At 41.2% G+C, this 24880-nt stretch overlaps 1 protein-coding gene across 3 annotated transcripts; it reads right to left on the bottom strand.

Annotated features, from left to right (window-relative positions):
* Positions 1-624: 624 nt before the first annotated feature.
* LOC120053631 (guanine nucleotide-binding protein subunit beta-4) lies at positions 625-23856 on the bottom strand. Of its 3 annotated transcripts, none has more exons than XM_039000780.1 (10): positions 23682-23856; positions 11580-11701; positions 11325-11363; positions 9429-9535; positions 7570-7633; positions 6818-6980; positions 6505-6571; positions 5024-5225; positions 2909-3125; positions 625-2620 (listed from the first exon to the last, which is right to left on the bottom strand). In XM_039000780.1, the coding sequence occupies exons 2-10, from the start codon at positions 11634-11636 to the stop codon at positions 2514-2516; spliced, it is 1023 nt and encodes a 340-aa protein (XP_038856708.1). In that variant the 5' UTR covers positions 11637-11701; positions 23682-23856; the 3' UTR covers positions 625-2513. The 3 variants fall into 3 exon arrangements, with proteins under 3 accessions (XP_038856708.1, XP_038856710.1, XP_038856711.1); XM_039000782.1 differs by lacking the exon at positions 23682-23856 and adding an exon at positions 23386-23662; XM_039000783.1 differs by lacking the exon at positions 23682-23856 and adding an exon at positions 22177-22223.
* Positions 23857-24880: the final 1024 nt, after the last annotated feature.

The raw sequence follows: 24880 nt of genomic DNA, 5'->3' as shown, positions 1-24880 counted from the left end.
TGATCTCAAGCCACAGATCCTTCTAATACAAACCACATGGATCCAATGCATGTACTAATATATATATAGTTGTTTAGGAAGTTAGGGTGTATAACTAAAGAAATAGGCACCCTTATTCAAGTGTTGCCTCCAAACCAAAGTTTTCTTGTGAGGAAAACGGAAGATGACTGATGCACAAACTAACAAAAGTCTTGTGACAGACACAGGCAACTGCCAAAATAAAGAATACATCAACATAAAGTGTGTTAAGGTGTTGGGCCACCATGAGCTGTCAGAACAGCTTCAATGCACTTTGACAGAGATTCTACAAGTGTCTGGAACTCTATTGGAGGGATGCGACACCATTCTTCCAAGAGAAATTCCAGCATTTGGTGTTTTGTTGATGTTGGTGGAAAACGCCCTCAGGCGCCGCTCCAGAATCTCCCACAAGTATTCAATTGCGTTGAGATCTGGTGACTGAGAAGGCCATGGAATATGACTTACATTGTTTTCATTCTCATCAAACCATTCAGTGACCACTCGTGCCCTGTGGATGGGGGCATTGTCATCCTATGGGGGCATAGCCATGGTAGCCAAAATAATGGCCTGCCCAGCATTTTAATACATGACCCTAAGCATGATGGGATGTTAATTTCTTAACTCAGGATCCACACCTGTGTGGAAGCACCTGCTTTCAATACACTTTGTATCCCTCATTTACATCCTTTTGGCAGTTACCTGTACCTCCTCCCTGCTGTTGGGAAGTATGTTGCATGTGTTCTTTGCTTACATTTGAGGGGCATAATCTAGCCCTCTACCAAGTTAACTTTCTTCTCCAGCAATACTTAAAACTGTTGATAACATTTGTTTTGGTGAGGGGAAAAAAAAAAAAGTGTTAAATAAGGACCAACATTTTTTTTATAATAACATTACAGGCTTATGGTGGCACTGGTGATTTTTAGTGACAAGATTTTTTAAACCAACAGCGTTAACGTTACTCACTCAACTAAACCACCCTGTTGATGATTTATCAAGAATTTCTAAAATAAAATTGAAGATGACATAGCAAGAAGCTATTAAAGGCATCTTCCCTCGAGTCCACTCAGGGAAGGAATGACAGGATTTACTCACAGCTCATTGAGCAGTCATTTTTTTCACATCTTAATGCGTCGACTGACCAGCCTCTGGTAGAGACTGTATAGACTGCAAGCATTTCCAATTCTCTGTACTTCTTTAGTCCTATGATATAGGCCTGAGCTAGCTCACAGTAGCCCCATGATCACATTCCTTGGAACCCTCCCCTGTCAGTTTGGAGCCCTACGTTTGATACCATTGGGCCCTAGATTTCCCTATCCTCAGTGGTCAGATGGAGGCCGCCATTGTAAATAAGAAATTGTTCTTAACTGACTTGCCTAGTTAAATAAATGGTTAAATGTAAAGGCTTTGGCCTTTGGGGTATATGCAGTAAAGCCTCTATTAGTAATTGATCGCAACATATGTATTACATATCACACTATTGTTGATTTGCAAGGCGTGATGTAATACTATTTGCCATACAATCGCGGTTTTGAACTTAGCCCAAGACCCCGTTTGTAAGGGCTCGAGGCTGTAGTTTCACGCTGACTGCAGAGAGACTGTGCCTCCAATAACTACAGTGGCTGTGTATCACAGCCCAGTTGAACTAGTTTCTAGAAAAAGGGATTTGGCTAAAACTGCGGCATGACTAAAAAAAAACTAACCTTATTAGTCCGTCTCTACAAAACGACCACAACAGTTGTGTTCCAAAAAAACAACATGTTTGTTGAGAGGAATGCCACCAGTTCATAACTCATATCGTTACCTATCATCAACATGAATATACAGTATTTTAGTTACAGTACATGTGTGCATGCCTTTGCCGGGTAGACCATCACACGTGCACACACACACAGAAATGTCCATTATGTTGTACATGAGGCAAGTGACAAAATCAGAATTGTGTTATCGTCTAGTACTGTGAATATTATATACATTAAACAATTTAAGGCAAATTAAACAAAAAAGGGTGGGATAAAAACTACAAAAATATATACATACACATTATATATGCATATATATACACACACATAATGCTATGCATATATACTGTATTTATATATACATATTACACACGGACTGTCCTCTAATTTGGCGGTAACCACGGTAACATGCGCTCTAGTGCCCCCCCTGTCCAAAAACAAGAGGGGATGCGAGGGTTTGGGTTTTTTTCTCGCTTTTTTTTTTCTTCATCTCGTTTCGGAATTTTTGTGTTTTTTGATTGGCCATTCTAACGGTGGGTACTGAGAGCTCTGTGGTTTTAATTGGTGGGCAAAAAAAAATGTCACCTGGAAAAGGTAGAAAGAGTTATTACTTTCTCCCAGCGGTGCCGGCTGTGGATTGGACGGGTGGAAGGTGGGAGGTGGTGGTGGGAGACAGTGTTCACCCTCAAGTCCAGCCCAGTAGTATGGGTGGGTGGGATGGTGGGGGTGGGGGGGGGGGGACGTGAGCTGGAGGGTTTAATTCCAGATTCTGAGGAAACTGTCCCATGAGCCCGTGGCTACAGCCATGCCGTCGTCTGTCACGCCTAAACAGCTCACCCTGTTGTCGTGACCGGCCAGGACACCTAGAAATAGAAGGGGGGATGGAAAGCGGGGGAAATGGAGAGAGAGAGAGAGATGGAGAGAGAGAGAGAGAGAGAGAGAGAGAGAGATGGAGAGAAGGGAACAATAGAAGGGGGAGTCATTGTGAGTCAACGTACAGCCAGTGTTTAACCAACTATGTTTCTGTCGATGAGTGCAACTGCCAAATGAATACCTTGCACAAAACCTTAAGGGGGGACCAAGAAAGGTTGCATTTAAAAAAAAAAGTGATTTGAATTAGAGGCCTGGTGAGGCCCCCTCCACTACTGTACCTGCACGCTCGGCCTTGAGGGTGTCCCACACGTTGCAGTTGAAGTCGTCGTAGCCGGCCAGCAGCAGACGGCCACTCTTGGAGAAGGCCACTGAGGTGATGCCGCAGATGATGTTGTCGTGCGAGTACATCATCAGCTCTTGGTCGGCGCGCAGGTCGAACAGGCGGCAGGTGGCGTCGTCCGAGCCCGTGGTGAAGGCGTTGCCGTTGGGGAAGAACTGCACCACAGAAAACAGAGAGAATGGGTTAGGTATAGTGAATTAAGTTATTATTACAGTGTACTTTGTCTTATACATTTTCTATACTCACTGCTTTATCTAATGTGACATGATGGTTTATAATAATCTATGTTCGTGTAAGCTGATCTTGATGCTAAATGTACATTTCCTTCTTCGGATGGACAAAGTAAAATTCTAGGGTGTATCACTTTAACACGACAGGGTCAAGCAAGTACAACTACCCCAAACAGTTACAGAACATACGGGTCGCTCCACAAAGAGTACATTTAGCATCCCTTTGATATTTGAAGTAGAAATTGTGCCGCTTGTTACTCTTTATTGTTTTGAAAAAGACTAATCAAATCCAAATATTGAAAAAATTAATTGTGCACCAATATCGAATTTTTAAAAGCCTGTTATATTAAATGAAGTGTCTCTTAATATATAAATCATTTTTTTATATGAATAAAGACTTGTTTAAGTGCCAAAAAATCTGCATTTTGACATGTCCCTTGTCATGTTATTCCGACTTCTTTCATTGTAGAGCCCTAGTTATGTTCTTGCTTTGATAAAGTCATTCCTAAAAAAGTATTATTTATTTCATGTGATTTAGTGATTCATTTTACATCTTGAATGAGCAGTGAATGGAAACTGTGGAGTTCCAGTGTGTAGAACAGCACTTGCCCAGTAAGAACTTCCTGTAAAAGCCGTTCACCACTGGTAAGAACTTCCTGTAAAAGCCGTTCACCACTGGAACCAACTTCCAGAATGGTTCAAATGTGTGGCTAGTTGGCAAGATCGAGATACCTAGAATGATTCAGATAATAGTCAAATCGTGTTTTTTTCTCTTATTTTTTTTGTGGTGGAAAACAGAGTGCATGAAACATAACACATCAACCAGAATGAAGTGATTTGTTAAAACATTTCTAGGCTGTTTGTGAAGCTTTCATTCAATTGCCCGTCCCTGTTGCACACAACAAGCTTCCATTTCCCCTGTCACAAGGAGATTTATGGCAAATTTAAAATAAAAGCCTCAACTGTGATAGTCTAATCTGTTACTTAATTGCACTTTAATGGCACTTAGTCTTTTTTTATTTTACCCCTTGAGACGGGAAAACATGTTTTTTTATTAAGTTGAACATGTACTCTTTATGACAGAATGTAAAAATGTGATGAAATCACGTTAGTTAAACTACCCAAAATGTAGTCTATTTGTCACGAACGTCGTAATCCTCCTCGTCTGAGGAGGAGCAAGGATCGGACCAAAGCGCAGCGTGGTTTGAATACATACTTGAATTTATTTAACGAAGACGAAACGAAGAACACTTGACAAACTAACAAAACAACAAACGAACGAACGTGAAGCTATACTACGACAAGTGCAGACACAGGCAACTTACGTAATGACATAGACAATAACCCACAATACAAAACACCTAAATATGGTTCCCAATCAGAGACAACACAAAACACCTGCCTCTGATTGAGAACCATGTCAGGCCAAACTAGAAAACCCCACATAGAAACAGACAACATAGAACTGCCCACCCCAACTCACGCCCTGACCAACTAACTAAAGACAAAACAAAGGAAATAAAGGTCAGAACGTGACACTATTTGTAGAAAGACCCATTAGTTTCCTTATATCCTACAATCCATTTTCAGGTTGTCTTCTTTTTACTAGAATAAGAATCAGATTACATTGTCAGACAAATCTGTATCGTTTTCTGGCGATGTTAGCAAAGAAAGTAAATATGATATACCAAATATAATATTTGTGGTATCTGGTCTGGAAAGCTTTATGATAACATGTTTGTGTGCTGTATGTTAATTACCATCCTACAATATAAAAGTTATTCATATTAAAACACTATTTAACTCCTGGGTCTACTACTTACGCAGACAGCGTTAATGTCGGACACGTGGCCAGTGAAGGACTGCCTGCACATGCCGTCCCGGACATCCCACAGCTTGGAGGAGGCGTCACAGGCCCCCGACACAAAGGTCTTGAAATCTGGACTGAGGGACAGGCTCATCACGTCCCCAGTGTGGCCCGTAAAGCTAGTGGCCATCTGACCCGTCTCGATGTCCCATAAAGCACTGATAGAGGGGTGAGGGGGAGAAAGAGAGGAGGTATAAAGGTACAGGGGAGATGTTGAGACTTGAAATGATTGGATGATGAATGGGAAGGTGCACTGGTTTCTCCTGTGTGTGTGTTACAGTCTGACACACACAGGTGTTAAGGTAAAAATCTAGATGTTAAGGTAAAAAGTGTTGAGTGGTATATCTGAGTGTTGCTTCTAGTGGGGTTAACGCCAGTGTTATATCTGAGAGTTGCTTCTTGGTGGGGTTAACGCCAGTGTTATATCTGAGAGTTGCTTCTTGGTGGGGTTAACGCCAGTGTTATATCTGAGAGTTGCTTCTTGGTGGGGTTAACGCCAGTGTTATATCTGAGTATTGATTCTAGTGGGGTTAACGCCAGTGTTATATCTGAGAGTTGCTTCTTGGTGGGGTTAACGCCAGTGTTATATCTGAGTATTGATTCTAGTGGGGTTAACGCCAGTGTTATATCTGAGTATTGATTCTAGTGGGGTTAACGCCAGTGTTATATCTGAGTATTGATTCTAGTGGGGTTAACGCCAGTGTTATATCTGAGTATTGATTCTAGTGGGGTTAACGCCAGTGGGATTGAAATTGACGCCACGTGGTGAATAAATGAAATGTTATTTGAATCTAAGTGGAATCAACACTACATGGTGTTGTTGTTACTCGACGGAGTTGAATTAATTTTCGTTTTTTATTTATTGTATTTAACTAGGCAGGTCAGTTAAGAACAAATTCTTATTTACAATGACGGCCTACCCCGGCCAAACCATAAGTCAGATGACGCTGGGCCAATTGTGAGCCGCCCTATGGGACTCCCAATCACGGCCGGTTGTGATACAGCCTGGAATCGAACCAAGGTCTGTAATGATGCCTCTAGCACTGAGATGCAGTGCCTTAGACCGCTGCGTCACTCGGGAGCCCACTTTGTTAACTCTCTCTGTGGGAAAAAGACCTGGAAGGGGCCTCAATCATTCTTCCCAGAATGCTTTGTTACAGGTATATAATATCTATGTTTCTGCATGCACAGTGATTGATTAATTGATCTCATACTATACAAAGATAAATAACTAAAACAATTCTAAACTAATCCACCCGTTACTGAAATGGTTGTTCCAGTTTAGATGGTTTAGGTCACGGATTGGCATTTGTTGGTCTGCGGAATGTGTAGAATTGCAGGAAATGAACTCTAAAACCTTCTAAAATAGTACTTGAGTACCCCTGATCTAGAGCGTCAAGTTGTGTTCTTCCTCCCACACTACATCAATAAACTCACCAGGTTGTGTCCCCGGAACTAGTGACAATCTGGTTGTCATCCAGGAAACGACAGCAAGACAAATAGCCTGAAAAATAGAGGTTGAAACTAACCATTTGGGCTAAATACATCGTATTAACATCAATACCATATTATGTCATTACCGGTACATTTCATAGCGGTTCTCAGAGCATCCTTTTTAAAATGAAATATTCTTAGTATAACATAAACTAGGCTTGAACCAATCAAAGACGTTGATGAGTTGAAATTATTCAATTTCCTCTCTAAAATGGCAGTATTCCGTACTCTTAAAAAAGCCTTCTCCAGTGTGTACCTGTGTGTCCGGGTAGCTCGCGGGTGACACGCACATTTCCCTCACGGGTCTTCAGGCTGTAGATAGAACAGATGTTGTCCAGGCCTCCGCACGCCACGTAGTTCCCAGAGGGCGCGTAGGCACAGGTCATCACCCAGGAGGAGCGCAGCGGGATGGCATGCATCTACGGAACACACACAAATTATTGTTTAACGCTTGTTAGCTCCAGGGCTGCACAACATTTTTTTCTGTTCATTCAGAAAGGATCAAATCCTAACTTGAGATCTGCACGCATAACCTGTATTTTGGCATCCAAAGTCCAAGTTCAAGTTATGCGTGCAGATCTTATGTTAGGATCCATCCTGAAGTGAATTGACATTCAAATTTCGGGAATAGAAATATCCTTGGAAATAAGAGGCAATTCTTTCAGGCTAATTCACTTTTTTATTTAACCTTTATTTAAGTCAGGGTGAATTCACTTCCTGATATGACCTAATTGGAAATTGAGTTGAACCCAACCATGCTTACATTCCACTCCTGAGTGATTAAGTTAAGACAGTATGCAGAAAAGAACCAAGGACAACGAGGATAGCAATGTTTGCTACAGTGTGAGGTATTTTACTGGTGTCCGTTTGTCCTTGATGTTATTTGAGAGAGGGAATTTACGCAGGTGCAGTATAATGTCTCACTATTTGAGAGAGGTTACACGGGTGCAGTATAACGTCTCACTATTTGAGAGAGGTTACACAGGTGCAGTATAATGTAAGTCTTACCTTGTTAGTTGTGTAACTGTCCCAAATGATTAATTTACCATCTTGGGAGGCGCTTACAAGTAACCTAGACGCCAGAGAGTATGGTTTCATTATATTGAAGGGTTTGACCTGTCACCACATCACACTGGCATACAAAAAAAAGCAATGAAGCTAGTTAGAGGACACCTAATGCATGCATAACTAATGTAGCCAGAAAACCTTCTGCTTCTAAAGCAGTTTAAATGCAGTGTGACTCTGGAGACCTCTTCCTCCCCCCCCCCCCCGCTGGTGGGAGACCCCACATGCCAGGATCGCTGTACGAGCCGTCCAGGATAGCGACCACTTTGGATGAGCCATTTCATGTAATATTAATTGCCTCAGTTATCTGAAAGGCGCTACAGTCGAGAGGGGAGGCAGGGAGAGACAGAGGGAGAGAGAAAGAGATAGGGAAAGTGAAAGAAAGGTGGAGAGACGGGGAATGAAACCAATAGAGCGAAAGAGGGAGAAAGAATAGAGAGGTAATGATAGAGAAAATTAGGTACAGAAAGAGAGGGAGATCGCCGACCCCCCCCATTTCCCTGCCACCCACTGTCTGTGTTTCCGTCTCTCCAGTGATAGGAAGTGGGTTGCCCCGCCCCCCCCCCCCCCATCTGTAGTGAGCCAAGCTCTCAATAAAGGGAGAGCTGTGCTGCTAAAATGTAAACTACTGTATATAAAATAAACACAGGCTGTTTGTCCTCCAGGTGGTTCACTCAGAGTGCAGACGCACAATCGGATGTATTTGGGAGCTGTAAGAATGAGCACCGGTAAAGCATACTTTTACTCCAACGGCTCACATTTAAAATCAGAGAATCAATTTGAAATCAGTCGATGCGACTGTACTAGTCCGCATAGCAACAGTACAGTGACTGGTTAAAATGTGCCACTGCTCTATGTGGCGTAGTATTGAACTAGTAGCACATAACTAGTTATGGATTCAATCCACTTCTAACAATGTAAGGATCTTTTGACTTTCTGTCCAAAACCCACAGGACACAAGCAGCCAGTGGTTAAGAATATGGAGTTTTAGTAGTGGTGGTAGTAGTAGTGGTGGTAGTAGTGGTGTAGTATAGCAGCCGTAGTGGTAGTAGTATATTAGTAGTATAGTAGCAGTAGTGGTACAAACTAGTAGTAGTACTAATAATACATTTCAGTTCTATAGTGCTTTTCATTAGAGTTACCTCATAGGACTTAGGCAAAAATAAAAGGACAAAAACATTTAGAATCAAGGGAGGTAAAAAAACAGTATCAATAGAAGTATAGTAGAAGTACTGTAGTAGTATAAACAGTGTAGAAGTAGTCGAAGTATTATATCAATAGAAGAATTGTAGTAGTATAATGATTGTCAATAGAAGTATAGTAATAGTAGTAGTAGTAGTAGAGTAGAATATTATTAGTATAGTAGTAGTATAATATAAGCAGTAGTATTGCAGTAGTAAAAGTGTAGTAGTATTGTAGAAGTATTACGTCAATATAAGTACAGTAGCAGTATAGAAGTAGTAGTATAGCAGTAGTAGAATTATAGTAGTAGTACAAGTATAGTAGTAGTATAGTAATAGTAAAGTAGACGTATTATAGTAGTATAGTATACGTATTGTAGTAGTATAGTATAAGTAGAAGTATTGTAGTACTATGGTATCAGTAGTAGTAGACGTATAGTAGTAGAAGTACTGTAGTTGTAGTAATAGTACTATAAATATGGTAGTAGTAGTAGTAGTAGAGCAATAGTAGAAATATTGTAGTAGTAGTATAGTAGTAGAAGTATTGTAGTTGTAGTAGTTGAAGTATTGTAGTAGTAGAAGTATAGTAGTACGATAGTATCAGAAGTAGCATTGCCAGACCTGGAGTCGGTGCCCCAGTGCATTGCATAGATCTTGGCGAGGTGGCCCCTGAGAGTACGCCGCGTCCTCATCTGTATCCGGCCCACTGAGTCCAGACCAGCTGTGATCTGCCAAGACACCAGGCCCAAAGGAAACATCATCAGCATAATCCACCACAGTCTTTCATAAACTTCAGGCTAGTCTGGAGTTCAATCCAAATATGTCAATGTTATTTCATAGCCTAATAGCTACGCCATTTGCTTTATAGCTATGTTTGTTTCACAGCTATTTGAGTCTTAGCTTAGTGGTTAATATTCAATCAAAACTGATACAGGGTCTACATGGTAACAATAGAAACACCCTGGGATTTCAGATGGTCAAAAGACGCTCATTTTCAAGCGTAACAATGTTCTTCCTTATCCTGAAAGCCTGCTTACTGGTTGCGATTGGAAGGAGACCAACAGGTCATGTATATGTAGATGGTGGTAAATGTTTGGCTTTATCAAGCACACTAGATGGCTTTATCCAAGCTATAACATGCACTTATTTCTATGTACAGTTGAAGTCGGAAGTTTACATATACCTTAGCCAAATACATTTAAACTCAGTTTTTCACAATTCCTGACATTTAATCCGAGTAACAATTCCCTGTCTTAGGTCAGTTAGGATCACCACTTCATTTTAAGAATGTGAAATGTCAGAATAATAGTTGAGATAATTATTTATTTCAGCTTTTATTTCTTTCATCGCATTCCCAGTGGGTCAGAAGTTTACATACACTCAATTAGTATTTGGTAGCATTGCCTTTAAATTGTTTAACTTGGGTCAAATGTTACGGGTAGCCTTCCACAAGCTTCCCACAATAAGTTGTGTGAATTTTGGCCCATTCCTCCTGACAGAGCTGGTGTAACTCATTCAGGTTTGTAGGCCTCTTTGCCCGCACACGCTTTTTCAGTTCTGCCAACAAATTTTCTATGGGATTGAGGTCAGGGCTTTGTGATGGCCACTCCAATACCATGACTTTGTTGTCCTTAAGCCATTTTGCCACAACTTTGGAAGTATGCTTGTGGTTATTGTCCATTTGGAAGACCCATTTGCGACCAAGCTTTAACTTCCTGACTGATGTCTTGAGATGTTGCTTCAGTATATCCACATAACTTTCCTGCCTCATGATGCCATCTATTTTGTGAAGTGCACCAGTCCCTCCTGCAGCAAAGCACCCCCACAACATGACGCTGCCAGCCCCGTGCTTCACGGTTGGGATGGTGTTCTTCGGCTTGCAAGCCTCCCCCTTTTTCCTCAAAACATAACGATGGTCATTATGGCCAAACAGTTCTAGTTTTGTTTCATCAGACCAGAGGACATTTCTCCAAAAAGTACGATCTTTGTCCCCATGTGCAGTTTGGAAATTGCTCCCAAGGATGAACCAGACTTATGGAGGTCTACAATTTTTTTTCTGAGGTCTTGGCTGATTTATTTTGATTTTCCCATGATGTCAGGCAAAGAGGCACTGAGTTTGAAGGTATGCCTTGAAATACATCCACAGTTACACCTCCAATTGACTCAAATGGTGTAAATTAGCCTAACAGAAGCTTCTAAAGCCATGATATCATTTTCTGAAATTTTCCAAGCTGTTTAAAGGCACAGTCAACTTAGTGTATGTGAACTTCTGACCCACTGGAGTTGTGATACAGTGAATTATAAGTCAAATAATCTGTCTGTAAACAATGGTTTGAAAAATTACTTGTGTCATGCACAAAGTAGATGCCCTAACCAACTTGCCAAAACTATAGTTTGTTAACAAGAAATTTGTGGAGTGGTTGAAAAACTAGTATTAATGACTCCAACCTAAGTGTATGTAAACTTCTGACTTAAACTGTAAGTAAATATGTAATCTCAATTTGTTGAATCCTTTACCTGTGAAAGAGTGGAGTCACTACAGGCTTTCCTAGCATCCTGTAAAACAACAACATGGCAAAGTTCAGAGTTTTGAGAGACTGAAAGGTGCGAACATATAAGGAAACAGGAAACAGAGTATATCAGACAGCAGTTCCAGTATGAATATAATATGATTTTAATGGCTGATAGATAAATGCCAAGGAAAGGCATTGAATGCTTATTTCTCGAGTCAAGGATTCAATACAGACAGAGACACACACACACACACCATACCCGGATTTGATTGCGTAGTTGCTCTGCTTCCTGCCGTAACTGTTCCAGCTCACTCATTGTCCCTCTGTGATGTGTTCAGGAATACTGGGTTTGTAAAAAAACACACACAGACGAGTTGATACCTGCAAAACACAGACAGACAAACTTTCAGAGGAGCACTTCCCTAGGCTGGAATAAACACAGACATCCTGTGGATGGGCCTGCTTTGGCCTAAGTGGAGGGGCAATAGCCTGTACCCAGACACAGGCAGCCTGTACCCAGACACCACTAGGGGAGGCCCGGGTCTTCAATCCCCTCCAGTCTGGTTCAAAAGGTCATAGACGCACAAGACTCTGACCTTTTCCACTCAATCAGGCCTGGTGTTTTGCACTGTGCTGTTTTAGCGCCATGCCCGGCCCTGCCATTGATTGTTTGAATATGATTTAATGTGCAAATGAAGGGTGTAACTGTACTATAACACTAGGCTGTGTGTGTGTCACCACTTCCTTTACCCAGGGGAGCCTGAATGTGGGTCACGGAGCACTCTTCAGAAATGTTTGGAGCGCCAGGCCCCTTTCATTTTGCAGCATTCTATCCAGAATCAAATGTACTTATAAAGCCCTTTTTACATCAGACGATGTCACAAAGTGTTATACAGAAACCCAAGCAATGCAGATGTGGTGCGACGCAACCCTGGATTAGTGTTTAAGTTTCATTTCGATAATTTAGCAATTAGTCTGCTAGGGAATTGATTTGTTCCACATTGGAAAATAAATAACGTTCGTGAGAGAATGTGCAAAGCTGTCAAGGCAAAGGGTGGCTACTTTGAAAAATCCCAAATATAAAATAGATTTTGATTTGTTTAACACTTTTTTGGTTACTACATGATTTCATGTGTTATTTCATAGTTTTGATGTCTTCACTATTATTCTACAATGTAGAAAATAGTAAAAAGAAAAGAAACCCTGGAATGAGTAGGCGTGTCCAAACTTGACTGGTACAGTGTGTGTGTGTGTGTGAGACGCCTGGGGAAGGAACCAAAAGGAGTGACATATATAGGGAAGATAATCAGGGAAGTGATTGGAGTCCAGGTGAGTCTAACGATGGTCACAGGTGTGCACCATAATGAGCAGCCTGGTGACCTAGAGGCTGGAGAGCGAGCACACTTGACAATAATCATTATTTTTCCATGATTCCAACAGTTCACCCAAGTGTTTATCTAAATTGGAAGTCAAATCGCAATTGCAACATTTGGTTAAAAATAAGGCCTAGATTTTTTGCCCATATCTTGCAGCCCTACATGGCAGTAAGGAAATGATCTCAAATGAATGCAGGAAATAAAGAAAGATGAAAATTGATACAATTATTTTTGGTTGAAGCTTAATTGAACAGTAGAAAACAATCAGAATGGAGAAATACCGGTTGAAATCATTTACAATGTACAGTCATGGCCAAAAATATTGGCACCCGTGCACTTTTTTCAAGTAACTCACAATTTTCCCTAAAAATAAGTTGAAACTGAACAAAGTATTTAGTCTCCACAACTCTTTATTTCACTGTTAATATTACAGAACCTTTGTTTTTGATTCAGAACTTAATATATCCATTTAAATCTGAAAATAAACAGAAATGGCATTGACAAAATTATTGACACCCTAGACTTAATATTTGGTAGCACAGCCTTTGGTAAAAAAAATTGCTGCAATCAAGTGCTTCCTAGCACCATCAATGAGCTTCCTGCACCTCTGTACTGGCAGTTTGGCCCACTCTTGTTCAAACTGCTCCAGTTCTCCCAGATTAGAAGGGTGCCTTCTCCTAACTGTTGTTTTCAGATCTCTCCACAAGTTTTCAATGGGATTTAGATCTGGACTCATTGCTGGCCACTTCAGAACAGTCCAGCGTTTTGTCTTGAACCCTTCCTGGGTGCTTTTTGAAGTGTGTTTGTGGTCATTGTCCTGCTGGAAGACCCATGACCTTCGATGGAGACCCAGCTTTCCTACACTGGGTCCGACATTGAACTCCAAAATACCTTGGTATTCACCTGATTTCATTATGCCATGCACACGTTCAAGGCACCCAGTGCCAGAGGCAGCAAAGCAACACCAAAACATCACTGAACCTCCTCCATGTTTGACTGTAGGGAAGGTGTTCTTTTCTTTGAAAGCTTCATTTTATTTTCTGTAACCATAGAGATGGTGTGCTTTACCAAAAAGCTCTAATTTGGTCTCATTCTGTCCACAGGACATTCTCCTAGAAGGATTTGGGCATGTTCAGGTGTGTTTTGACAAATTGCAGTCAGGCTTTCTTATGTCTTTCTCTCAGCAGTGGGGTCCTCCTGGGTCTCCTACCATATAACCCCCTTTCATTACTGTCGTAATTTGTGTCTGAAGGTCAGCTTGAATCTGTGTGGCAGTTCAGCGAGGTGCTTTCTCCGCCATTCAAACAATCCTTCGCTGCAATCTTCCATCAAGTTCTCTTTGGACCACATCCAGTGAGGCTGGCTATAGTGGCATGGGCCTTAAACTTCTTGATAACATTACGTACGGTGGAAACAGGAACACCAAGGTCTCTGGAGATGGACTTGTAGCCTTGAGATTGTCCATGTTTGGCTACAATCTTGTGTCTGACCTCTGGTTCTCTTTATTTTGTCCATGCTCATTGCGGTACACAGTGACACAAAACAGGAAAATTAGTCCTTTTCTCTACTCAAACTGGTTGAATATGTGATTTGTAAACTGCAGGCACCTTTCAACTCCCCATAGGCGAGTTCAATTCCAAAGTAAATGAGAATCACCTGCATGAAATCGAATTATTTCTAACTACTTCTAGAAGGTGCCAATAATATTGTCCGGGCCATTTTAGGATTTATTTTAGTAAATTATTTAGATTTTTTTGGTTTTGTTCAACTGCACACCGAAGACATACATATGTGGATACCAAAATATGTTTTAATTTCAACAGTTTTCTAGATAGAATGGTGCATTATTTGAAAAAAGTACAAGGGTGCCAATATTTTTGTGTTGCACCCTAGGGTCACGCACTACTCATGAAGCACATTTTTTACTTTCATTATTCAAAAACATATAAATACCATCAAATACCGTAAACATTTAGAAAATGAGGCCTCACAAGTGGCGCAGGGCTCTAAGGCACTGCATCGCAGTGCTAGAGGTGTCACTACAGATTCGGGTTCGATCCCGGGTGCGGCTGGCTTTTGGTTTCAAATCTTCACCGCTGTTTGAACGTGCCTATTCCACCTTCTTTAAGCCTCTTTCGGACAAGAACTTCCACAGGCTTTCAAACCGAAGGTTAGGTGAAAGCCTGCTAGGGGCTATATCACATGCTACCATGCTGAATCTTCCCTGACATCCACTCCATTAAACAACATCCAACTAGCATTAATGGATTTACAAGTTACACTTGCATCTGAAATTAGCATGCCCACTTTCAGTTCAAATTTTGAACTGTAGTGTAGTATTATAGACCCATTTCCAGGTCACGTCATGAAAAGTTGTGAGCGCAGTTCGTCATTAGAAACCTCTTTGTTTACCTAGCAGTGGATACAATCGCATGCAACTTCAAATGCAGCTTGTGCAAGTAAACTCTACAGGATTGGTGGGTCCCCCTCGGGATGATTGAGCTAAAGTAGGCTAATGCGATTAGCATGAAGTTGTAAGTAACAAGAACATTTCCCAGGACATAGACATATCTGATATGGACAGAAAGCTTACATTCCTGTTAATCTAACTGCACTTTCCAATTTACAGTAGCTATTACAGTGAAAGAATACCATGCTATTGTTTGAGGAGAGTGCACAGTTATGAACTTGAAAAGTTTGGTGTCATTACACCAATTTGGCACATTTGGGCAGTCTTGATACCAAATTTTGAACAGAAATACAATGGTTCATTGGATCAGTCTGCACATACACTGCTGCCATTTAGTGGCCAAAATCTAAATTCCACCTGGGCTAGAATAATACATTATGGCCTTTCTCTTGCATTTAAAAGATGGTACAAATAATTACAAAAGAACGGTTGGTTTTTTCTTTGTATTTTCTTCTACCAGATCTATTGTGTTATATTCTCCTACATTCATTTCACATTTCCACAAACTTCAAAGTGTTTCCTTTCAAATGGTATCAAAAATATGCATATTTTGCTTCAGGTCCTGAGCTACAGGCAGTTAAATTTGGGTATGTCATTTTAGGGGGAAATTGAAAAGAAAAAGGTCCGATCCTCATTAAGAAACACGTGATCAGATGGTTATCGTCTACAACATCACAGACAGAGGGTTGATTACCTAGCAAGCCAGTGAGGCAAGAAAATATCACAAATAGAGCTAGATAAAGCCAGACGAATAATAGACTTGCTGAACATAGCTATAGCCATCAGTCTTGTACGTTTTCATACACATTACACTGTTCAGTTTGTCAAGGTCCCGACGTCAGCGTTAGCTATCCTGCTAGAGAACCTTTGATGTCGGGACGTGCACGCATCACTCGAAAAGGGCTCTATTGGGAGTATTGTCTGTGTGTCTCACCCAAACCCTCTTACGGTCACTAACTTCACCTCTCCTGAGTAGGTCACAATGTTAGACTTGACTGTAACCTAATCCTAAGGATTATCATGGTTTAGTATTATCTAGGGCTGTGATGGTCATGGAATTTTGGATGAGTTATTGGCCAGCCAAATGACCGCAGTCCCCGTAATAACCATTCAAATAGCACCCCCCCCCCAAAAAAATTAAAATAATAATAAATACACTACTGCTCAAAAAAGTTTGGGGTCACTTAGAAATGTTGTTTTTGAAAGAAAAGCAATTTTTTTGTCCATTAAAATTACATCAAATTGATCAGACATACAGTGTTGAAATTGTTAATGTTGTAAATGACTATTGTAGCTGGAAACAGCTGATTTTTTATGGAATATCTACATAGCGTACAGAGGCTCATTATCAGCAACCATCACTCCTGTGTTCCAATGGCACGTTGTGTTAGGTAATTCAAGTTTATCATTTTAAAAGGCTAATTGACAACTAGAAAACACTTTTGCAATTATGTTAGCACAACTGAAAACTGTTGTCCTGATTAAAGAAGCCATAAAACTGGCCTTCTTTAGACTAGTTGAGTATCTGGAGTATCAGCATTTGTGGGTTCGATTACAGGCTCAAAATGGCCAGAAACAAAGAACTTTCTTCTGAAACTCGTCAGTATGTTCTTGTTCTGAGAAATGAAGGCTATTCCATGCGAGAAATTACCAAGAAACTGAAGATCTCGTACAACGCTGTACTATTCCCTTCACAGAACAGCGCAAACTGGCTCTAACCAGAATAGAAAGAGTGGGAGGCCCCGGTGCACAACTGAGCAAGAGGACAAGTACATTAGTGTCTAGTTTGAGAAACAGACGCCTCACAAGTACTCAACTGGCAGCTTCATTAAATAGAACCTGCAAAACACCAGTCTCAACGCCAACACTGAAGAGGCGACTCCGGGATGCTGGCCTTTTAGGCAGAGTTGCAAAGAAAAAGCCATATCTCAGACTGGCCAATAAAAAGAAAAGATTAAGATGGGCAAAAGAACACAGACACTGGACAGAGGAACTCTGCCTACAAGGCCAGCACTCATTCCAGGGTTTTTCTTTATTTTGACTATTTTCTACATTGTAGAATAATAGTGAAGACATCAAATTTCTGAAAAAACACATATGGAATCATGTAGTAACCAAAAAAAGTGTTTAACAAATCAAAATATTTTATATTTGAGATTCTAAGTAGCCACCCTTTGCCTTGATGACAGCTTTGCACATTATATATGGAGATGATTTATTTAAGATGCACATTTTCCACTCTCCTCCTCTCCTGACTGCATGTGCTACATAGAAATAGTCAATGATGGCATAATAGATGGAGTGGCGGCCATTGCGAGTGTACCCATAGGAGCAAAGCAGGAAGTCAAAGTAGGAAGTAAAAGCAGGAAGAGTACCCATCAATATGTGCTGGGATTTTTTTTATTTTTATGAAACTCAACTGACATTACAGAGCCACATCAGTTAAAAGGTAGACTCAGCGATATGACGTAAATGCAGAAAGCAAACAGCATAGTGGGTCACACAAAAATGAAGACCTTTGTAGTGCAAGGCTCGGCTAAACTTCTCAGCTGTTTTGGTCCTGAACCTACCATGCTCTAACAGCGCAAAGCAAACCCAATATACATGGCAGATACTGCATGTGACTGTGTGGGAGCAAAGTCTTGCATCTCGCTCATCTCAGTATCTGCGGCGCTGCTCGTGGCAAGGTCATTTTGCTGAGTCTACCTTTAACATTACTTGAAATGACCATTTCTACATTAGCATGGCATATAAATTGTTTGCTATGACACCTTGCTTGTTTCAGCAAAGGAGCAACAAAGTTTAATCACGTTAAGAGTCCACTCTACCACAGAAACAACCACACCAATGCCAGGCTGTCCCGTCTTCAGTCAGCTGTTCATTCCACCCCCCCAAAAAATCTAATGATATATACATTTTTTTAAACATTTTATTATTACGTTATGACCAATATTTTATTTTCATGACGGTCTTACGGTCTTCATTCATAACCGTCAGTTACAAAGTTATACGGTAATTGTGCCAGCCCTAAATGTATCCAGCTTTAAATTGAAGATTGATTTTCAAAGTAACATTGTCTCTGGTGAATAGGTATTGCTGGCTCAATAGGACTTATTAATGTGTAACGAATGGGTTTGATCTGATATGTGTGTAATTTCGTGTTAAACCACTGTAACAGGTCGGTCAAAAGCCATGTTTGTAAGAATGTTATTGTGAATGTTTGGAGTGGTAGATATTGGTCACGTCACACTATGACAGAGTGTGATGTGAGTATGAAATATCAGTCTTGGGGGAATTAAACAACATTGTGTGTGTGTGTGTGTGTGTGTATGTGTGTGTGTGTGTGTGTGTGTGTGTGTGTATATGCATGTGTGTTGTGTGTGTGAGCGGGTGTGGTGGTTTTGGGATGACTGGTGTGTACATGCATATGCGCAGTTTAAAAAATAAAAAAAGTTACTAGGCAACAAATTCTTATTTACAATGACGGCCTACACCGGCCAAACCCAGATGACGCTGGGCCAATTGTTCACCGCCCTATGGGACTCCCAATCACGGCCGGATGTGATACAGCCTGGATTCGAACCAGGGACTGTAGTGACACATCTAGTACTGAGATGCAGTGCCTTAGCTCCCGAGTAGCGCAGTGGTCTATCTCCAATAGGGTGATGCATAGTTGCCAAGAGGTGGACATGACCTAAACCTGTGTGAAGACGAAAGGAGACTTGGAAGCCCTACCAGGTGACAACTTGTTCACTTCCCAGAATGACTATTCCAAACATCTGGATAATTATATCACGCAAATTAACTGCCCAGATAGCTTGTCCGGGAAATAATTAGCCTGAGTATTTACACGGCTCAAGTGCAGACATAAGGAAATGCATGCAGTATATGATAGATGCATATCAATCATGATCTTCATATCTTCTCTAATAAATAATTTGCCACTTATCACAAAGCCACTGTAACAAGATAAACCTTACTAAAACATACCCAGCATGTTTTTGTTCTATTGCCAACCCGTTCACAAACAGCTACAGTATTTTATTTATTATTTATTTTTATTTCACCTTTATTTAACCAGGTAGGCAAGTTGAGAACAAGTTCTCATTTACAATTGCGACCTGGCCAAGAAAGCAAAGCAGTTCGACACATACACAACACAGAGTTACATATGGAGTAAAACAAACATAGTCAATAATACAGTAGAAAAATAAGTCTATATACAATGTGAGCAAATGAGGTGAGATAAGGGAGGTAAAGGGAAAAGAAAAAGGCCATGGTGGCGCAGTAAATACAATATAGAAGTAAAACACTGGAATGGTAGATTTGCAGTGGAAGAATGTGCAAAGTAGAGATAGAAATAATGGGGTGCAAAGGAGCAAAATAAATAAATAAATAAATACAGTAGGGGGAGAGGTAGTTGTTTGGGCTAAATTATAGATGGGCTATGTACAGGTGCAGTAATCTGTGAGCTGCTCTGACAGCTGGTGCTTAAAGCTAGTGAGGGAGATAAGCGTTTCCAGTTTCAGAGATTTTTGTAGTTCGTTCCAGTCATTGGCAGCAGAGAACTGGAAGGAGAGGCGGCCAAAGGAGGAATTGGCTTTGGGGGTGACCAGAGAGATATACCTGCTGGAGCGCGTGCTACAGGTGGGTGCTGCTATGGTGACCAGCGAGCTGAGATAAGGGGGGACTTTACCTAGCAGGGTCTTGTAGATGACCTGGAGCCAGTGGGTTTGGCAACGAGTATGAAGCGAGGGCCAGCCAACGAGAGCGTACAGGTCGCAGTGGTGGGTAGTATATGGGGCTTTGGTGACAAAACGGATGGCACTGTGATAGACTTCATCCAATGTATTGAGTAGGGTATTGGAGGCTATTTTGTAAATGACATCGCCGAAGTCGAGGATCGGTAGGATGGTCAGTTTAACGAGGGTATGTTTGGCAGCATGAGTGAAGGATGCTTTGTTGCGAAATAGGGAGCCAATTCTAGATTTAACTTTGGATTGGAGATGTTTGATGTGAGTCTGGAAAGAGAGTTTACAGTCTAACCAGACACCTAGGTATTTGTCCACATATTCTAAGTTAGAACCGTCCAGAGTAGTGATGCTGGACGGGTGGGCAGGTGCAGGCGGCAAATCGGTTGAAGAGCATGCATTTAGTTTTACTTGTATTTAAGAGCAGTTGGAGGCCACAGAAGGAGAGTTGTATGGCATTGAAGCTCATCTGGAGGGTTGTTAACACAGTGTCCAAAGAAGGGCCAGAAGTATACAGAATGGTGTCGTCTGCGTAGAGGTGGATCAGAGACTCACCAGCAGCAAGAGCGACATCATTGATGTATACAGAGAAGAGAGTCGGCCCAAGAATTGAACCCTGTGGCACCCCCATAGAGACTGCCAGAGGCCCGGACAACAGGCCCTCCAATTTGACACACTGAACTCTATCAGAGAAGTAGTTGGTGAACCAGGCGAGGCAATCATTTGAGAAACCAAGGCTATTGAGTCTGCCGATGAGGATGTGGTGATTGACAGAGTCGAAAGCCTTGGCCAGGTCAATGAATACGGCTGCACAGTATTGTTTCTTATCGATGGCGGTTAAAGATATCGTTTAGGACCTTGAGCGTGGCTGAGGTGCACCCATGACCAGCTCTGAAACCAGATTGCATAACGGAGAAGGTGCAGTGGGATTCGAAATGGTCGGTAATCTGTTTGTTGACTTGGCTTTTGAAGACCTTAGAAAGGCAGGGTAGGATAGATATAGGTCTGTAGCAGTTTAGGTCAAGAGTGTCTCCCCCTCTTCCGCAGCTGCTTTCCAATCTTTGGGAATCTCAGACGACACGAAAGAGAGGTTGAACAGGCTAGTAATAGGGGTTGCAACAATTTCTGCAGATAATTTTAGAAAGGGTCCAGATTGTCTAGCCCGGCTGATTTGTAGGGGTCCAGATTTTGCAGCTCTTTCAGAACATCAGCTGACTGGATTTGGGAGAAGGAGAAATGGGGAAGGCTTGGGCGAGTTGCTGGGGGATGCAGTGCTGTTGACCGGGGTAGGGGTAGCCAGGTGGAAAGCATTGCCAGCCGTAGAAAATTGCTAATTGAAATTCTCAATTATAGTGGATTTATCGGTGGTGACAGAGTTACCTATCTTCAGTGCAGTGGGCAGCTGGGAGGAGGTGTTCTTATTCTCCATGTACTTTACAGTGTCCCATAACTTTTTTGAGTTTGTGTTGCAGGAAGCAAATTTCTGCTTGAAAAAGCTAGCCTTGGCTTTTCTAACTGCCTGTGTATATTGGTTTCTAACTTCCCTGAAAAGTTGCTTATCACGGGGGCTGTTCGATGCTAATGCAGAACGCCATAGGATGTTTTTGTGTTGGTTAAGGACAGTCAGGTCTGGAGAGAACCAAGGGCAATATCTGTTCCTGGTTCTAAATTTCTTGAATGGGGCATGCTTATTTAAGATGGTGAGGAAGGCATTTTTTGTTTTTAAACAACAGGCATCCTCTACTGACGGGATGAGGTAAATATCCTTCCAGGATACCCGGGCCAGGTCGATTATAAAGGCCTGCTCGCTGAAGTGTTTCAGGGAGCATTTGACAGTGATGAGTGGAGGTCGTTTGACCGCTGACCCATTACGGATGCAGGCAATGAGGCAGTGATCGCTGAGATCTTGGTTGAAAACAGCAGAGGTGTATTTAGAGGGCAAGTTGGTTAGGATGATATCTATGAGGGTGCCTGTGTTTACAGGCTTTGGGGTGGTACCTGGTAGGTTCATTGATAATTTGTGTGAGATTGAGGGCATCAAGCTTAGATTGTAGGATGGCTGGGGTGTTAAACATGTCCCAGTTTAGGTCACCTAGCAGCACGAGCTCTGAAGATAGATGGAGGGTAATCAGTTCACATATGGTGTCCAGAGCACAGCTGGGGGCAGAGGGAGGTCTATAGCAGGCGGCAACGGTGAGAGACTTGTTTTTAGAGAGGTGGATTTTTAAAAGTAGAAGTTCAAATTGTTTGGGTACAGACCTGGATCGTAGGACAGAACTCTGCAGGCTATCTTTGCAGTAGATTGCAACACCGCCCCCTTTGGCCGTTCTATCTTGTCTGAAAATGTTGTAGTTAGGGATGGAGATTTCAGAGTTTTTGGTGGTCTTCCTAAGCCAGGATTCAGACACAGCTAGGACATCCGGGTTGGCAGAGTGTGCTAAAGCAGTGAATAAAACAAACTTAGGGAGGAGGCTTCTAATGTTAACATGCATGAAACCAAGGCTATTACAGTTACAGAAGTCATCAAAAGAGAGCGCCTGGGGAATAGGAGTGGAGCTAGGCACTGCAGGGCCTGGATTCACCTCTACATCACCAGAGGAACAGAGGAGGAGTAGGATAAGAGTACGGCTAAAAGCTATGAGAATTGGTCATCTAGGACATCCCGAACAGAGAGTAAAAGGAGCAGGTTTCTGGGGGCGATAAAATAGCTTCAAGGTATAATGTACAGACAAAGGTATGGTAGGATGTGAATACAGTGGAGGTAAACCTAGGCATTGAGTGATGATGAGAGAGATATTGTCGTTGTATTACTGTTGTATTACAGGTCAAAGTTTACATACAATGATAACAGCATGCTGTTTACAACACTGCATTACCTCAACTGGTCTGGTTTGAGGCCTTATTAAACATGTCATGTCAGGATGTTGTTTTAAACTGTATCATACTGCAGATGTACTGTATAAACAATAACTACAGCAAAAAACAAACAGTGCACTAGTTACAAGACTAGACCACAGGCGTATTGTAAAAAACTATAGGAAAATGGCTATCATTTTAATGAGGACTGTGGATACAATCAGAGATATAGGATATATGAAAGTTCCAACTATGTTACAATATTGTTACGTTGTAACAGCACCAACACTGAACTGGGAGGTTCTTCTCTGTTCTGACAGATTCTTGAACACGTGTTGCTTTGACAAAATGAAATAGAGATATTTTATATCTCCAAACCCATATCAATGATCGTGGCAGGAATTTTCAAGACAAAATATGCAGCAAATTAAGCAATATATGCGCCCCGTTACATTAGCAGGGTTGCTACAAGTTGCCGCTCAAATGAACAGAAAGTAATCTATAATTGATTAATGTAATAAAAATAAAAAATAAAAATACCACCGGTATCTTGCTCTTACATATCTGAATGAGGCTTCGTTATTATATTCGTGAATATAGTCTATAGCCTACCGTAGGTCGTTTATGTCCGTCAGACGTGCAAGGCCGCGTTTCGATAACACCGTATTATCACCAATAAAAGCTTCGGTAAGAAAAACAGCAAGCCTTGAAAGAGATATAAGTAGCTATTATGATGAACACTATTCAATACATGGGGTTTTTAATGTATCAATTCATCTCTTAATGTTTTGCAACCTCAATGCAAAACAAAGGCCGACATCAAACCCTATGCTATAGGGTGTACCCAAAGCAGGAAATAAAAGCAAGAAAATGCCAAGAGGTTCAGCTCGCTAAGCACACGTTATTACCTGAAACTTGATTTTTTTTGGGGGGGGGGGACTGTCCACGTCGTTCCAATCAGTGTCACAAAAGTCCGTTTTCAAATGCCAAACATGGTCTCGGTTGTGAAAGAAATGTCAAGATAGCGGTATTAATTTTAAGACAATTTAACTGATTTAAAGGGCCAGGGACTCGCGCAACTCGGTCAGGATTTGACAGAATGTTCACCAACCAATCTAATCACCACACCCATGAGGAAACTGGGAACATGGCAACAGTGCGCCGAGGGGTGCACTCACAGAGATGTCGTGTATTTTAATTTGAGTTATTCCTAAAACATGTTCAAACCTATTCATAAGACAATTTTTACATGTATTTCAGTGAGTTTGCTCTACTTACTTAAGTGTCCGTTTTTCTTGTACAAGAATGAGCAAATCAATCGTGTCGCAATAGCTTTGTTTTACCCACAGGAAATGGTATTGTCTGTCAGCTCCCTCAATAAAAGGAAAGAACGGAGTACAAGAAACAAATAGTTACGATGATGTGCGTAAAAAGCTATTGCAGAGGTCTGGACACATTTGATATTGTTTTAAAATGTTGACGGAGCTTTAACCTCCGACTGCATTTATTATTCCTTCATCATGTTGTATCGGTTACAGCTGTGGCTCTCGAGCCACACAGTGGATTGGGAAGGGAAGTGTGCAGTAAGAGGGGCGGCAGAGTGCTTTATTATCACGAAATTCCAACGTAATTCAGTGTTTACTTAAAACGTCAATCAGCAGTTGAAACAATATCAAAGCTGGTCCCCGCTCCTGTTAAAGGTAAAAAGCTGGGGTATGAGGTTGGAGAAATGTAACCACTCTCAAATTAATAACAGAGCTATGGATGTGAGGACTGAGCATCCATGATATCAAAATTATAATTTTTATGTTTTGAATCTATGCAGTGTTTGTTTACATTTACTTTGTTTACAAACGTTGGAGTAAAATAAGTTGATATTATTGGTTCTGATGTGGTATGACAGTTGAATTAAGCTTATAAAATAAAATGTTATTGTTCACACATATTTAGCAGATGTTATTGCGGGTGTAGCAAAATGCTTGTGTTCCTAGCTCCAACAGTACAGTGGTATCTAACAATACACAACAATACACACAAATCTAAAATAATGGAATGAAAATATATATAAATATTAGATCCGAGTGGCATTGACTAAAATACAGTAGAA

The sequence above is a fragment of the Salvelinus namaycush genome, chromosome 9, assembly GCF_016432855.1.
Source record: "Salvelinus namaycush isolate Seneca chromosome 9, SaNama_1.0, whole genome shotgun sequence".
NCBI classification, from domain to species: Eukaryota; Metazoa; Chordata; class Actinopteri; order Salmoniformes; family Salmonidae; genus Salvelinus; species Salvelinus namaycush.
The sequence above is the reverse complement of the archived record's forward strand: the minus strand, read 5'-3'. Positions and strand labels throughout refer to the sequence as shown.